The following is a 13,479-nucleotide window of genomic DNA, read 5'->3' as shown; positions in this document are numbered from 1 at the left end:
CCACAGTAATATTTAAAGCTGACTATAAAATAGACGAGGTAGACATTCTAATATAATAAATGTGTAATTTATTTTAAAAAAGTACGCAAGGCCCCCACTTCTTAAGTTTATAATATAATTATGTAATCAATATAATTTTTTGGTACATCTTGTCCGCTTTAGAAACTGTTGGTAACCAGTAACATATTGTTAATTTATGAAATATTTTTTGAAAGGCTCAATGAATCTAACATAATTTTTAAGTTAAATGCACCAGACAGTAAAATTCACATCATTGTTATTGTTCTTCCATGAATCAAATACTATAACAATTTTTTTATAAATCTGTTATATTTTTTAAAACAAAACCATGATGTTGCTGTTGATAAGGTAAATTATTGAAACATTTTTTTAACATAATCACAGTATTAATGTTTCTAAACCACGCACCTCTTAACCACAATCTAACCGTGCTTTCGATTCATGCCATTGCGCTCGTGTGAATCGAACAGGGAACGTACTCAGAACGCGCCGCTCTGTCCGTCCAGTTATTTGCGAGAGAGAGAAGGGAGGAGAGAAAGAACGGCGGCAGCAGGCGAGGATGAAGAGAGGATAAGAGCTCTCTGCTTCCTGATCCGGTGTGGGGAGGGAGAGGGCGTGAGGAGCGGGGAGGTCGGAGGTTTTCCTCTCTGCTTCCATGGTCCCTCTCGGACCAAATTGCTTGCGTTCATACCATGTTCATGGCGTGCCCTGCATTTCTTCTTCCTCTTCTCTCCCGCACCTCTTCCTCCTCCTCCTCCTCATGCATTCCTTTGTTGATCCGGTTCCAGCGGGAAGGCCTTACCACCTGAGTCTGAAGGAGAAGGAGGACGACCATCATCACCTAGTCTTTGTTTCTTTCCCATCGACGCCGCAAACGAGGATTTCTCCGACGATCTGAGCTCCAGAAGGCGAGAGTCTTGAATCTCCCCATATGAGAGTCCCTGGCAAACGGACGGCGAGGGTGGGTTTTCTGGTGGTGTTCGTCTGATGCGGTTTGTAGAGGAGTTGTCTTGTAGGGCGTCGATGGAGCGGCGATTTGTCGAATGGACGGAGCAATTCGTCTCTCAGGAGCGGGGTAATCGGGTCGTCCACTACATCGTGAAGGATTCCGACGGCGATTCGTTCGTGGCCGTCGTGGGCACCGAGCGGAGCCTCCGGCACATGGTGTATGTCGTGTCGGACGAGTTCTTGCAGGTCTCGGGACTTGAAAAGTCGATGAATTCCAACTTCAAATGGAGATCGAGGAGGGAAGTCGTTGATTGGTTAACGAGCTTGTTGGCGAAGCAGCAGCCCGCATCTCCGGGCCACCTTTCAAGTAAATTTCCACCTTTTCTGGATCTTTTCCGCTAGTGTCTGATAACGGTTGATGCTGGGCAGCTATTTGCTTATTACTTTTTTGCTGTCGTTTCTTCAATTTTGCATTATAGCTCTGGTTTTCCATTTTAGCCTCTAGTGTCACTTCTTTATGGTTCGGAGAGCAGTTGTAAGATGGAAAGCCTCACGGTGGTTTTAGTGCTTAGACTGATGCCCTTAAACCACTGAGGTCCCAACGTCCCGCCACACTTTGCAACTATGGAATGTTGGAGCTCCATCCTCTGTCCATTTTTTTGTGAGTGAGCGGCTAAAACGGGTGATTAGATCATTTAAATGATCGGTCGAACGGACGTTGGTATGGTTTAGATGGTGCGAAGAGTTTTTATGAACCATCCTTGTGTGATATCATTCGTCAGTTTAGTGTGTTCCATACTTATTGTTTCTACAGATTTGTTGTTGCCCCGTTTCTTTTGGCATTGTTTACGAATGCCGTTGACGAAGAGGGGTTCTCACTGCATGTAATCTATTTAGGTAGATATAAACATCGAGAGGCCCCAGCGCTGGTCGTGGCTTGATTATTATGGTTTGATTTTGCTCTGCAGGTTGCTACGGTTATTGTGTAGGTTTCTTTTGTAATATTAACTCAGAATGGAACTAATATCATGGAAATATGCTTGTTGTTTATTCAACAATCATCAGCAGCTATTGAGGTTTGTAGCGTATATAATAATAGCTCTAAGAAATTATAGGCACATTCATATCTATGTAGACATGCATGCTTGTGTATGGATGAACACGCATCTGTGTGTCTGTGTGCACATATGCTTGCATGTTCCTAAAATAATAAGACAATAAGGTTTGAGCTTTTAGCAAAAATGAATAGTTAATGAAGATCACCTTACTTTTATTGGGCAATTTCTACAGACACTGAAACTTGAGGGTTATCATGACTCGTGTGATTTGGGTCCAGAACACGAATGCAACATTATGTGTTCTGCGATTCATCACTTTCTTCTAAGAGCATTTTAAATTCCACAAGAGTTGGAGAACTTTTGAGAAAAAATTGTTGCCCTATGCCATAAAAAATGTTATTAACTATAAAATATGACTGCAATTTCACATTCGCATTACTATGAATCACATAAACATTAAATGCACAACAACAGATCATCAAAATCTTCAATAGTTTAATAATTTAAACTAATCCTTGTACTGAATTAAATCCAAAATAATTAAATCTTTATGTAAGATTGCCTTTCACAATCACTATTCAGCCCAACAGGAATGCAACTTTAAACCCAAAAGAAAAAGTTTGCACACTTTATGTGTCTTGAAGGTGGCACATTAAGATGCACCACGTTGTATTTTAACTAAGGTACAGAGATGTAATGTAAGTTACAACCTATACTAGATAGTTACATTCCGGAAAGTAGCTTCAGGGGTATATGTTGCTAGTCTCTCCTATTTATGATACGTATATCATACTTTACAGAATGATATATTCAACACCACTTGCATCTAGTGGGATAGGTAACATGTACTTGTATATTATGAAAGTGGTGGGTGGTGTAGTTTCTGGCCTTAGCTTTCATGTAGACTTCATAGTAGGTTCTGCTTTTCAATGCTGTTGAAAGGACACTCCATTTCGGGTTTGTGTCCCTAGTATGAGAAATAGATACACTAGTATGAGAAATAGATACACTTGGGCATGTTGACAGTACTTCTCCTTGCAGATTGAAAATAACGCGACCCCAATATCTGCTAATTTCTTTTCTGTTCTTTTTTCCCCTTTTCTTTTCCTCCTTGGACTATGAAATAACTTTTGCAGTAATTACCCAAAATCTCTAGCAATTGCTATAAGCACATGCGATCACTTTTTTTAATTTCTATTCTTGAAATGTACAATAAACTCCTAAAATACTTAAAATTGTACAGACATATAAATCTCCCATCAAGACATTGAAATCACTCTTGGTTTGTGTTTCAGGCAGGGGTCGTTTCTATCATAATTTCATAAGTCATGTTTCATAAACTATCTTTTACTCAATGCTTTTGGAGCTTGTAATTAGGCGTTTGCAGCATAGTCTCGAGCAGCAAAAAACATTTTAATGGGAAATTATCTTGTTATTTCAAACCATTGCCAGCACAATAGTGTTACCACAATATTTCTCTATTTTCAAATACCCTTTTCTAGTGTACTTAAGTGTATGTTTCCATTTTGTTTAGTTTAAAATGTTAAAACTATTTTGAATCTTTATCAATGTGTTTGCAAGAAGGCAGAGAACTCCTAATTTCATAAAATTTTCTTTTATCTTTTATGTTTTTTTTTGTTCCCTTGATTTTCATGAGAAAAACAACTTGCCAAATAGTACCCAGTAAGAACCTCACTGATGAAAGACCTGAGAACAGTGCAACTGAGGGTTACAATAAAATTTGGCATGGTAAGACATGGACATTTCACTTGCGCCTGATGTCAAGATTTGTCAGAAGCTTCCTTAGGGGCTTTTTCTATCTTAAATAACAATAGGTGTAGGTTAACAAGAAGGGCTTTTAGGGATCTGATTTTCCTTGCTCGTTAGAGCTTCTATTTGCCAAAACTCCGTTTTCTCTGACTTTATCTCACAATGCAATAGGATGGCAGGAAAGTGGTGGGTTTGTGTCCCTAGTATGAGAGATAGAGAAGTATGTCATATGAGTGGGGAATGTGTATCGGGTGTGCGCACGTGTGTATATAGACATACTATATGGTCAGAAATATTCAAATATCGTTGCTCCTTTGAAAATATCAACAAAGAAAATATTGCAATAACATGACTGTATTTTCCCCATTTTTAAAGTATACATTTTAAACATACTTCTTTACTTCTTTATAATTAAAAAAGCTTTATGGATGCTTGTCAATTTTTTTTTGTAAAAAAATAATAGAAAACCAATATTCTCATAATTTTTTTTGTTATCCCTTACTTTTGAACTTTTTGAAGTTTCTAGACTTTTTCTAGAGAAACTTTATATATATATATATATATATATATATATATATATATATATATATATATATATATATATATATATATATATATATATATATATATATATAAAATGTCTGTGTGTGTATCAAATGTATGTAATTAAGCTAAAGCATAAAGTGCATCAGAACTCTCGCATCTCTGCCTGCATTCATGATCAAGAAGATTCATATCAATCTATTTGTTGCATCCATGTCAGTATGTCACAGTTTTTAAAAAGAAAGCTTGTATAATGAAAAGGATCAAGATGACATCTAGATCTTAAAAGTAGCTTATGCAGTTGATCAATCAGTCAGTCCTTTGATGTCAAAAATAACTTCTAGGATAAAGGTGCATCACATGAGACAGTATCACATACCTTTATATCGTATGAATGGGCCAGTATGTCCTGACAAAGCTGATAAACCATGGCAAGGTATGTTTTATCATATCCCCAGCAATTTAATGCTAGAGAAGCATACAATAATACATATTGAATACAGTTTTTACACAAGTGATAAATTCTATGTTCACTTAATTTATTATGATATATCAAGTGCCGTGCTAAACTAACAGCCATATCTCGTAACTAAACCCATAATTTTCATTTTAAGGTGACAAACCTATCTTATTTTCCTCATACAGTCATACTTTGGTATGGTTCTTTGTGCTATCAGTCCAGTGAAGCGGTAGCAAGAAAAGCTTCAAGGGGGAAAGTAATGACAAAGTTTGACTCTCCCAAAACTTTCTCCTTTTTTTTATTTATTTAAAACAATCAGATTGGGCCTATCAAAATAACAGTAACATACGTAACTATTACCACCATCAGAATAAGAGACTGCTCAAGATATAATGAAGTTGACTTATACTTATGTGTCAGATACATAAAGAATCAGCTGTATAACATGGAACAATTAGCAAGAAGTTACCAACTAAAAAGTTGGGCGACAAAATGCCCTTTGTTCATTTCAACGCTATGCTGTTCTACTTTGGAACTTCTTCTTTTTGGATATAAGGCATTCTACTCATTATTAATCTAATCAATGTTTTTCTACCACATAATTTAGAAAAACTATACATTAAGTTCTAGCATAAATGGTGGGAGATAGAGGTTTCTTTTAAAGGGTACGGGTTGAAACTTGAAACTTCAAACTTGAAACTAGTCAGGTGGGCCTTCATGTAATTATTTTTTTGCAGTGACATTGCATGCTTTTCCATTGTTTTGTATGACTTGAACTCCTGGATCCTGGAAGCCTCCTTTATTGGGCTTCTAAACCTTTTTATTTCTAGATACTCTATAAGATAATATCTTTAGGTTGCATCTTTCAATTTACATCTGAGTGGCTATCTTCGACTTATTTCTAGGGAAGATGTCCTTGAATCTTCTTATGTTTTTAATATTTTCATAACAGGGTCACCGTTGAATGAGAGAACTCATGTGTCAAATGTCGAATCATTAGCAGCTGTATTTCATGAGCCTGGAAGCAGTTCCTATAGTCGGAAGGTCTTGCTTTTCTATTTCATAAACTGCCTTTTTTCTCTTGTCCGTTTTTTTTCTCTTAAACTCTTGTCTCATCAGGGCAATTTTACGAGGAAGGCGAATTGCAACTTGGAGATAGTGTGGCTGGGTGTCAGCAGAACATGTGGCCGGCAGCTTAAGCATTATGACTCTTTTTCTCGCAATGGCATCCTAGTAGAAGTAAGCATATTTTCTAAAAGATAGGCAATTTCTTTATGATGGTTTGCATTAAAGAGCTGATGGGTTGTGTGTAGGTCCACTCTTTTGTATTTGTCATGTCAAAAGATGACACTCATTATCTTGCTTACGTGGAAGATATGTATGAAGACAAGAAAGGAAAGAAGAAAGTCAAAGTTAGATGGTTTCATCAACAGCAAGAAGTTACTGGGAAGGTACCAAAACCAGATCCTCATCCAAAGGAAGTGTTTATCACTCCATATTTTCAAGTCATCAGTGCAGAGTGTGTGGATGGTGTCGCATATGTGTTGTCTCCTGAAGATTACAGGAAATGCTTGGCTGCTAACTTGATAAATTTTTCAGCACATACCCATCTTTGTTTTCGGCAGTTTTCTGGTCATGGTGTAACATCTTTCAATATCAGCAAACTAAAAGGCTATTCTGAACAAAGGATCCTAACATGTATAGATCAGCATGTAACTTATGAGTTAGCAAGCAAAAGCCTAAATATGGAGCAAGCGGAAGAGTTTGACCATTTCAGTGTGTTCAAGGGGACTGATAAAGGCAAAAACGGCAAAAGACATCAGTTGTTTTTCAAGCACCAACCTGGAATTGGAGTACCAGGTAGTGAGACCCAGATGATGGCATGCAATCTGGCTTATAGGAGGTTAAATTTTGGACATGTAAACCGCTCATTTGCTGTAAAATGTGTCGGAATTGATTCTTGGGTTCCATATAAGGTCAATGATAAGGTGGAATTACTTTGTCAAGATAGTGGTATTAGAGGTTGCTGGTTCAGATGTACAGTTCTGCAAGTGGCCCGGAAGCAGTTAAAGGTGTGCTATGATGATCTGCAGGATGATGGTGGATGTGGCAATCTGGAGGTAAGGTGTTGTACCTAGGAAATTTTCATTTAGTGCTAGCCTATGCTTAATGCTAGCTGTTTTATGGTATCATGTGCTAGTTTTGCTTATTAAATTTCCTGCCCCATTCTATTTCTATCTAGTACCTTGAATAGTTGTGACATTGCATACATGGATAGGCATATGATTGTGGTGAGGTCCATGTGTTCAGGACTAAAGACTAGGTTCTAAAACTAAAATAGGACGGAGTTAGGTGGGTCCCTTGGTGCATGTATTCTATTGAAGTGAACCTTGTCCATGCATATAGAGAAGCATTCGAATTAGCTGCTTGAGCTTTACTTGTTGGTATTTTTGATGATGCTAGGGCTTACATTTGGGTCCATACTTAGATGTGGGATGCACTTATAGTTTCCATGCTTGTCTCCATTTATGCACTAGCTAAAAAATACGTGTTCATACAGAAACCTGCTTCCTCTCTATGTCACATAGGGAGGGGTATAGACCATTTGCAAAAAACTTGAGTGCGGGGATATGGCTGTACACACACACACACACACACACATACATAAATTGGAATTCAAACAAACAGAATAACATATTCATAAATCATGATCTCAAAATAAATTTATAGATACTGCACATAAATGCACAGATGCAGCTCCAATAATGTTGACTAAAAAACCGCACTGATCAGGTTATCTTCAGCAGACCAGAAAAACACACAAATCAGGCTACAATGGCTTATTTTCGATGTGTGAACCACAAACACAGCAGTTCAAATCAAAGAAAAAAGTGACAGAAATAAAGAAGTCGATGGAGGATGAAAATACTTGCCGCCGGTCAATGGGAAAGGTTGTCGGACGACAGGTGAGGCTGTTGGAGATGGAAGAAGCTTAAACATTGGACAGAGAAAAAAAGGCCCAAATCAGGCAATGGAAAAGCAGATGACGTTTGAATACCACAGCAAAGGCATTGCCCTTCGCCGGAGAAGTTGCCATTCGCTGCACTACTCAATCACATGTTGGAAAATGATGGACGGAGGTCACCGGAGTTGCCCTTACTGTTCGCCTGAGCAGTGGGCATTGCTGGTTGCTGTGGATGAAACACAGATGCTGCGTTTTCTTTAAAGTAAAGAACAAAAAAAACCCTAACTTGTGGACAATTTTGAACTCGATCAACTTTGACCGAGTCCATAAATTGACGGATACGTACTCGGGTACATTGACCGTTGCTGGTACGGTCAACGCTGTACCCTGGACGTACCCAAGTATGTACCAATGCCCATACTAGTATCGTACCGATACGGTACATAGGAGCAGTACCCGTGTTACATAGCTCCTCTTTCCACTGTGCATCCTTGTAACATGTCGATGAACAAAACTTTGAGTAATTAGTATAGAGAGGATTCTGAATTTTGAGTAATTAGCATGAATTCATGAACTATTGATCTGAAGTAGCCTTCCTTGGAAAAAAAATTGAAGCATCCAAAGCTTTACATCCCACATGCGCAGCCCCCATAATGAGAACTAAAGGATTTGCAAATTCTGAGAAAAACAAATAAATTGAGAATCACATCTTATATAAACTATGAAGACCTAAGTAAATTAAACACATTCTAAAACGACTGCAGTAAGTTCTTTTCATGAATATGATATAACAATTCGACCAAGAAAAGAGGTTAATTCAGAAATAAGTGTATGAGATAAGGTAAGGTATCAATATTTAAAATTAGTAGCATAATAACTATTATAAAATATTTTGGTCATTTTGAAATATCTAAGAACATTCATAACTTCACAGATTTCAGAACTGGATGCAGTAAGTTCAAGTTTTTCATAAATATGACATAATAATCTGAGCAAGAAAGAGATAATTTCGGAAACAAGTAATTGATGTGAAGTATAAATATTTAAAGTTAGAAGCATAAATGACTATCCTACCATATGTTGATGGTTTTAAAATATCAAAGAACATCCACAAGTTCGCCCAAAAGTTGGACAGGGACACCCGGTAGTGAATTAGATTTTTGTTCCCTGTAATTGACTTTTAGCAAGTCAATCTAATTCATTTTATTAGGAATTCCATTTGACAAATTCTTTCTTATTCCAAATTTATTGGTGTCATGCTTGCATACTTTTTATCTATTTCCAAACAGGAAAATGAATATCTAAATCACATGCAGTAAATCTAATATTCTCATAAATATGATGTAAAAATTTGACCAAAAAAGAGATGATTCCAGAAACATGCAAATGATATAAAATATCATTATTTAAACTTAGAAGCATAATAACTATCATAACGTATTACAATAATTTTGAAATACCAAAGAATACCATAGATTCATAATTTCACTATGCATATATGTATATGTATATATACACAATAGAATTGACAATTAACAATTGACAAACTATGATTCTATCAATGGTTCAACAAGAAAGAAAGAAAAGCAAATTGCCAGTTGCTGGCATCATGTTCGTACTCGAGACCTGTGGATTCAGGTGCCCTTTCTGAAAAGTACGTGATACCTAGCTCAAGCTCACAGATGTGGCTGGTGCAGGATGTTGCCATAAAACACTTCTGTAGGCGGTTTACTAGGAAGGTTATCAAAGAGTACGTAAAGTATTCTTCTTGTAATCCAATTCCATGTTAATTCTCTATGTATGCGTTCACAAAGAAATGAGAATTAATGCCTACAAAGCATTGAGCACGTGGCTTTAAACACAATCTAGTTTATTGTCTACCTAGCATAATTTCTTGATATTGAATTGTTATTTGATAATTTCTTCTTTAGTTGAGTTTTATATTTTAGATCTCAAATGACATACTTGCTCAATGGTTTTTCTTCTATAAATGCTTCTGCTTTGTCCGAATGCCAGCCCACTGTTTTCTGCAGTGCCTTAATTATATTAATTGGGGCGTGTCAGTGGCATTAACTGATTCCATAAAGCATATTAGATCATATCTTTCATTTGGTTCCACAAAGATTTCACTGTTGACTGCCTGAGCAAGCCCAAAGAATTATAAAGTTCAGTACCTCAAGTTCATTATGTACTTTGGATGTTTGAGACTAAAAGTTTAGGGAGCTAAAATATTGTGCTAGATGTTTTCTCTGTCTTTTTTCCTTTTTGCTAGCCTTGGTTTTAATCGTGGGCAGATTGCTAAAGCCAAAGGGGTAGAACAGTTAATTTGACTTTGAAAGGGGAGAGAACTCAGTATGTCTTGCCTAAGATACCAGCTGAACATGAGGGTGCTTGCTGGAGAGGGGGTGCTCTGTCTGTTTGGTGCACATGTGCTTGTGTGTTTGTTTGTGCCTGCAGTGCTTTCTTGTTAGGCTGGAACTTCATGATGGTTTCCCTAATGAAAACTGTTTACTACTGCGGGAAATTAGAATTTAGATATGTTGGTCATTACAGAATTTGAAGACAAGCATCTTTCTGTGGTGCTCTGATTTTTCTGTCTGCAATATAGATGTGCAAGCTTTATTCTTTATTTCTTAAATGTCCATGTGAAAAACAGAACGTCTCCTGTGTAAGGTGTTTACTTTCTCTATCACCCATGCAGGAATGGATCCCAGCCTTCAGGATTGCTGCTCCTGACAAGCTGGGAATGAGGTTTTCAGGACGCCTTACTGTTCGACCTTGTCCTCCAACAGCTAGCTCATCTCAGCCTCACATTGTTATAGGTGCACCTGTTGATGCCTGGTGGAATGACGGATGGTGGGAAGGAGTTGTCACTTCCATTGACAACTGTGGAAGTGGTGTGCAGGTTTACTTCCCTGGTAAGTTCTCCATCTGAATGGCTTCTCATTCATTCCTCAAACATATTTTTTATTGCATTGGATTTTTTCTTGGTTTGTGTAAAGTGGTCTGTTAAAAGTCATCCTCCACGAATGCTTGTTAGGCGACATCCGAGTCAAATGAGTCCAGAGTGTTTTGTCAGTTCTTGTACTATATCCACCTGTACAACACCTTCAGTATATTTAGCTGTCATGGGTCCAACCTTGTCCGTCGCTAGTCATGTCATCATTGGTCTTTAAATTTAATTTGAAAATGTCCTTAAACACTATGAAATATCAGACAGGTATCAAACAATGACAAGATCTGGCTTTCTAATCAGGCTGTAACAACTATGTACCGACCTCCAGAATATTTAGCTGTCCTTGGTCCAAACATTTTGCATCACTAGCCCTGTTGTAATTGGTCTCTAAGTTCAATTTGAAAGCCTCCTTGAACGCTTACAAAATATCAAGACATGTATCAATCAGTTGTGAAACATCAAGTCCTTTCAAACTTATAATCTATACCTTATAACTGCACTATATATATTTTTTTTCAGTTGTTGATTTTACCTTGTAGTATTTTATCTCATACAACTCTAAGAAAGCAGACAAACACAGGTCTTGATTTTCTTTTTGCTGTTATAAATTTTTCAGTAACTGGTGATGTTCTCTATGATTTTTTCTATATCTTATAGCAAGTCTTATTCTGGAGCATGTATTGAGTTGTAGGTGAAGATGATTTCTCAGTCTTTGGTAAGGAAAACCTCAGGACTTCCAAGGATTGGGCTGGCAACCAATGGGTGGATATCAAGGCAAAACCAGATGTATTGTCTCTCATATCTGCTATCAGCCCAGGCACAAAGCTTTCTGCATGCTCTGAGGCAGACGAAAAGAAAGCTGATTCTGGGGGCTGCAGACTGTTGGGCAGAGACCCCACAGCGCAGTCACCTGAGCCGTCACCGTTTGCAGGTGCAGCCAAAGATGCAGTTGCTAAGATGGGCGGTGAGCTTGCATGCTCAGCCAACCCTTCAGAACGCGATTGCCTGCAGGATGGTGTAAAGCAGGAAGACATAAGCGAGCATGCATCACCTGACCAGATGATGAAATTTCACAATGAAACCTGCGACGCTGGACATTCTAACTGTGGAAAGGGAAAAGATGGCACAGGATGCAGCAGTGATGATGGTAGCAAGGGTGGTGAACAGGAAGGTGATAATGATGATGCTAATGACGTTGATAAATATGATGACAATGACAATGAGGATGATGATGGGGATGATGAAGAGAAGACTCTGAGGTTGGAAGAGGACAAACTAACTGATGGTGAGGTTGGGAGTAATTTGTTGGTAGCAGTTAATGTGAGTTCATGAGGGCAGTCTGAATTTAGGACTGTGTAAATAGTGGGTTGAGATTGGTTACCACGGCCGGTTAGATTAGGCGTTTCTATGTCGTGTACAGTGTAGCTACAACATTCTAAAAGGGGTCAGCGGATGGATGGATATGTTTGTCCGCCCCCTATAATGTGTAAATTTAGCTCAAACGTCCTCATGTTCAAAGAACTGGCTTATCATAAATATGATTTCACTGTGGGATTTCCTTCGTTGAAACCAAAGATAAATCTTAACAGATGATGTTCTCTATAAAAAACATGATGAAAGACCTGGATTTTAGCAAATGGTATTCATTCGACGCATGCACATGGATCGGTAATGATGTGATGGTCAGGTGCACTTAATACATTTTTCCATAGATAGTAAAGGCTTTTCTTTATCAAACCTTATGAAGGACATGATTTGCATACATCTTGAGAGAGAAAGGGGGGTTGGTGTGTGGTGGTGAGGGGACAAATTTTCAGTATGTAATTTTGACATATGGGTGTCTTCAGGTCATGAATAATCGACAAAGAAGAATCAACAGTTGTTGATGTGGCAATTTGTAAGGCTAAGGTTTTCATACCCAAGATGACATTGTCATCTTGTAAATAGAACACGGTCAATGGCAACGCAAGGTTTGATTATCAAAATATAGCATCTAGCTGTGGTTTTCATGATATTGGCGGAATTCTCTGGGGGCACTATAACATCTCTCTATCTCTCTCTCCTAATCTCTCACTGGTCGGATCAACTCATGTGTAGCTTATGATTTTTCTCTAAATTAATTTATTCTTATAGATGCTTGCTTCTTGCATAAAGGCTTCGGAATCAATACTACTATCTGTCTTCAAAATATGTTAATCCCATAGATAGTTTTATAAGCCAAAGGCTCAAGGTGCTACTTTTTAAACTCGAAAAATCTGATACAGCCAAAGCACTTAATTTTTGACGTCAACCTCTAGGCTGTTAGACATAAAAGGGAATCACTACCATTAAAATGTTAAACCTCAATTATTAGTCTTAAGTCATAGAGGTTGACCTTCTAATAAGGCTTAAACCTGGAGGAGATCCATCGCTCAGTTTTGGTGAAACTCGAGTAATTGATTTTCACCTCTACAAAACCCATGCATTAGAATTGGATTGAGAGGGTTGGCTTATAGAGCCGGCCTCAACTGTTTGATAGACAGTTGCAGTTCAAACTCTGTGGTTGTTAGTGCTCTCTGTGAACCAAAGCACATAGCCGTGGAGGTGAGGGCTCTAGTTATGGGGTTCTCGCAAACTGAGCTTCTTTTTTTGTGAAATAAACAAGACAGAAGTAGTGATTGATGATAAAATGAATTCAAGAGTATAGAACAGTTAAATATGGAGTTTAAAATTATCCTCATCAATTATGTTAATTGACAATATCGCTCTTTTCTGTACA

The 13,479-nt window shown here is 37.7% G+C and overlaps 1 protein-coding gene across 1 annotated transcript; it reads left to right on the top strand.

Moving 5' to 3' along the window:
• The first annotated feature begins 544 nt into the window (after positions 1-544).
• On the top strand, positions 545-12,299 carry LOC116257517 (uncharacterized). The gene is made up of 6 exons (XM_031634353.2): positions 545-1,336; positions 5,753-5,844; positions 5,920-6,039; positions 6,114-6,920; positions 10,467-10,683; positions 11,413-12,299. The coding sequence occupies exons 1-6, from the start codon at positions 1,009-1,011 to the stop codon at positions 12,051-12,053; spliced, it is 2,205 nt and encodes a 734-aa protein (XP_031490213.1). The 5' UTR covers positions 545-1,008; the 3' UTR covers positions 12,054-12,299.
• The last annotated feature ends 1,180 nt before the right edge of the window (positions 12,300-13,479 follow it).

Source organism: Nymphaea colorata, chromosome 7 (assembly GCF_008831285.2).
Source record: "Nymphaea colorata isolate Beijing-Zhang1983 chromosome 7, ASM883128v2, whole genome shotgun sequence".
NCBI classification, from domain to species: Eukaryota; Viridiplantae; Streptophyta; class Magnoliopsida; order Nymphaeales; family Nymphaeaceae; genus Nymphaea; species Nymphaea colorata.
Note: the sequence above shows the minus strand (reverse complement) of the source record. Positions and strands in the feature narration are given on the sequence as shown.

What these genes read in the sequence shown, in the direction of transcription:
- LOC116257517 (XM_031634353.2), top strand. Translation starts at nt 1,009, where the DNA reads ATGCGGTTTGTAGAGGAGTTGTCTTGTAGGGCGTCGATGGAGCGGCGA. An exon ending in GCAATGGCATCCTAGTAGAA is followed by an intron (nt 6,040 to 6,113) that starts GTAAGCATATTT and finishes GGTTGTGTGTAG; the next exon opens with GTCCACTCTTTTGTATTTGT. An exon ending in TGTGCAGGTTTACTTCCCTG is followed by an intron (nt 10,684 to 11,412) that starts GTAAGTTCTCCA and finishes ATTGAGTTGTAG; the next exon opens with GTGAAGATGATTTCTCAGTC.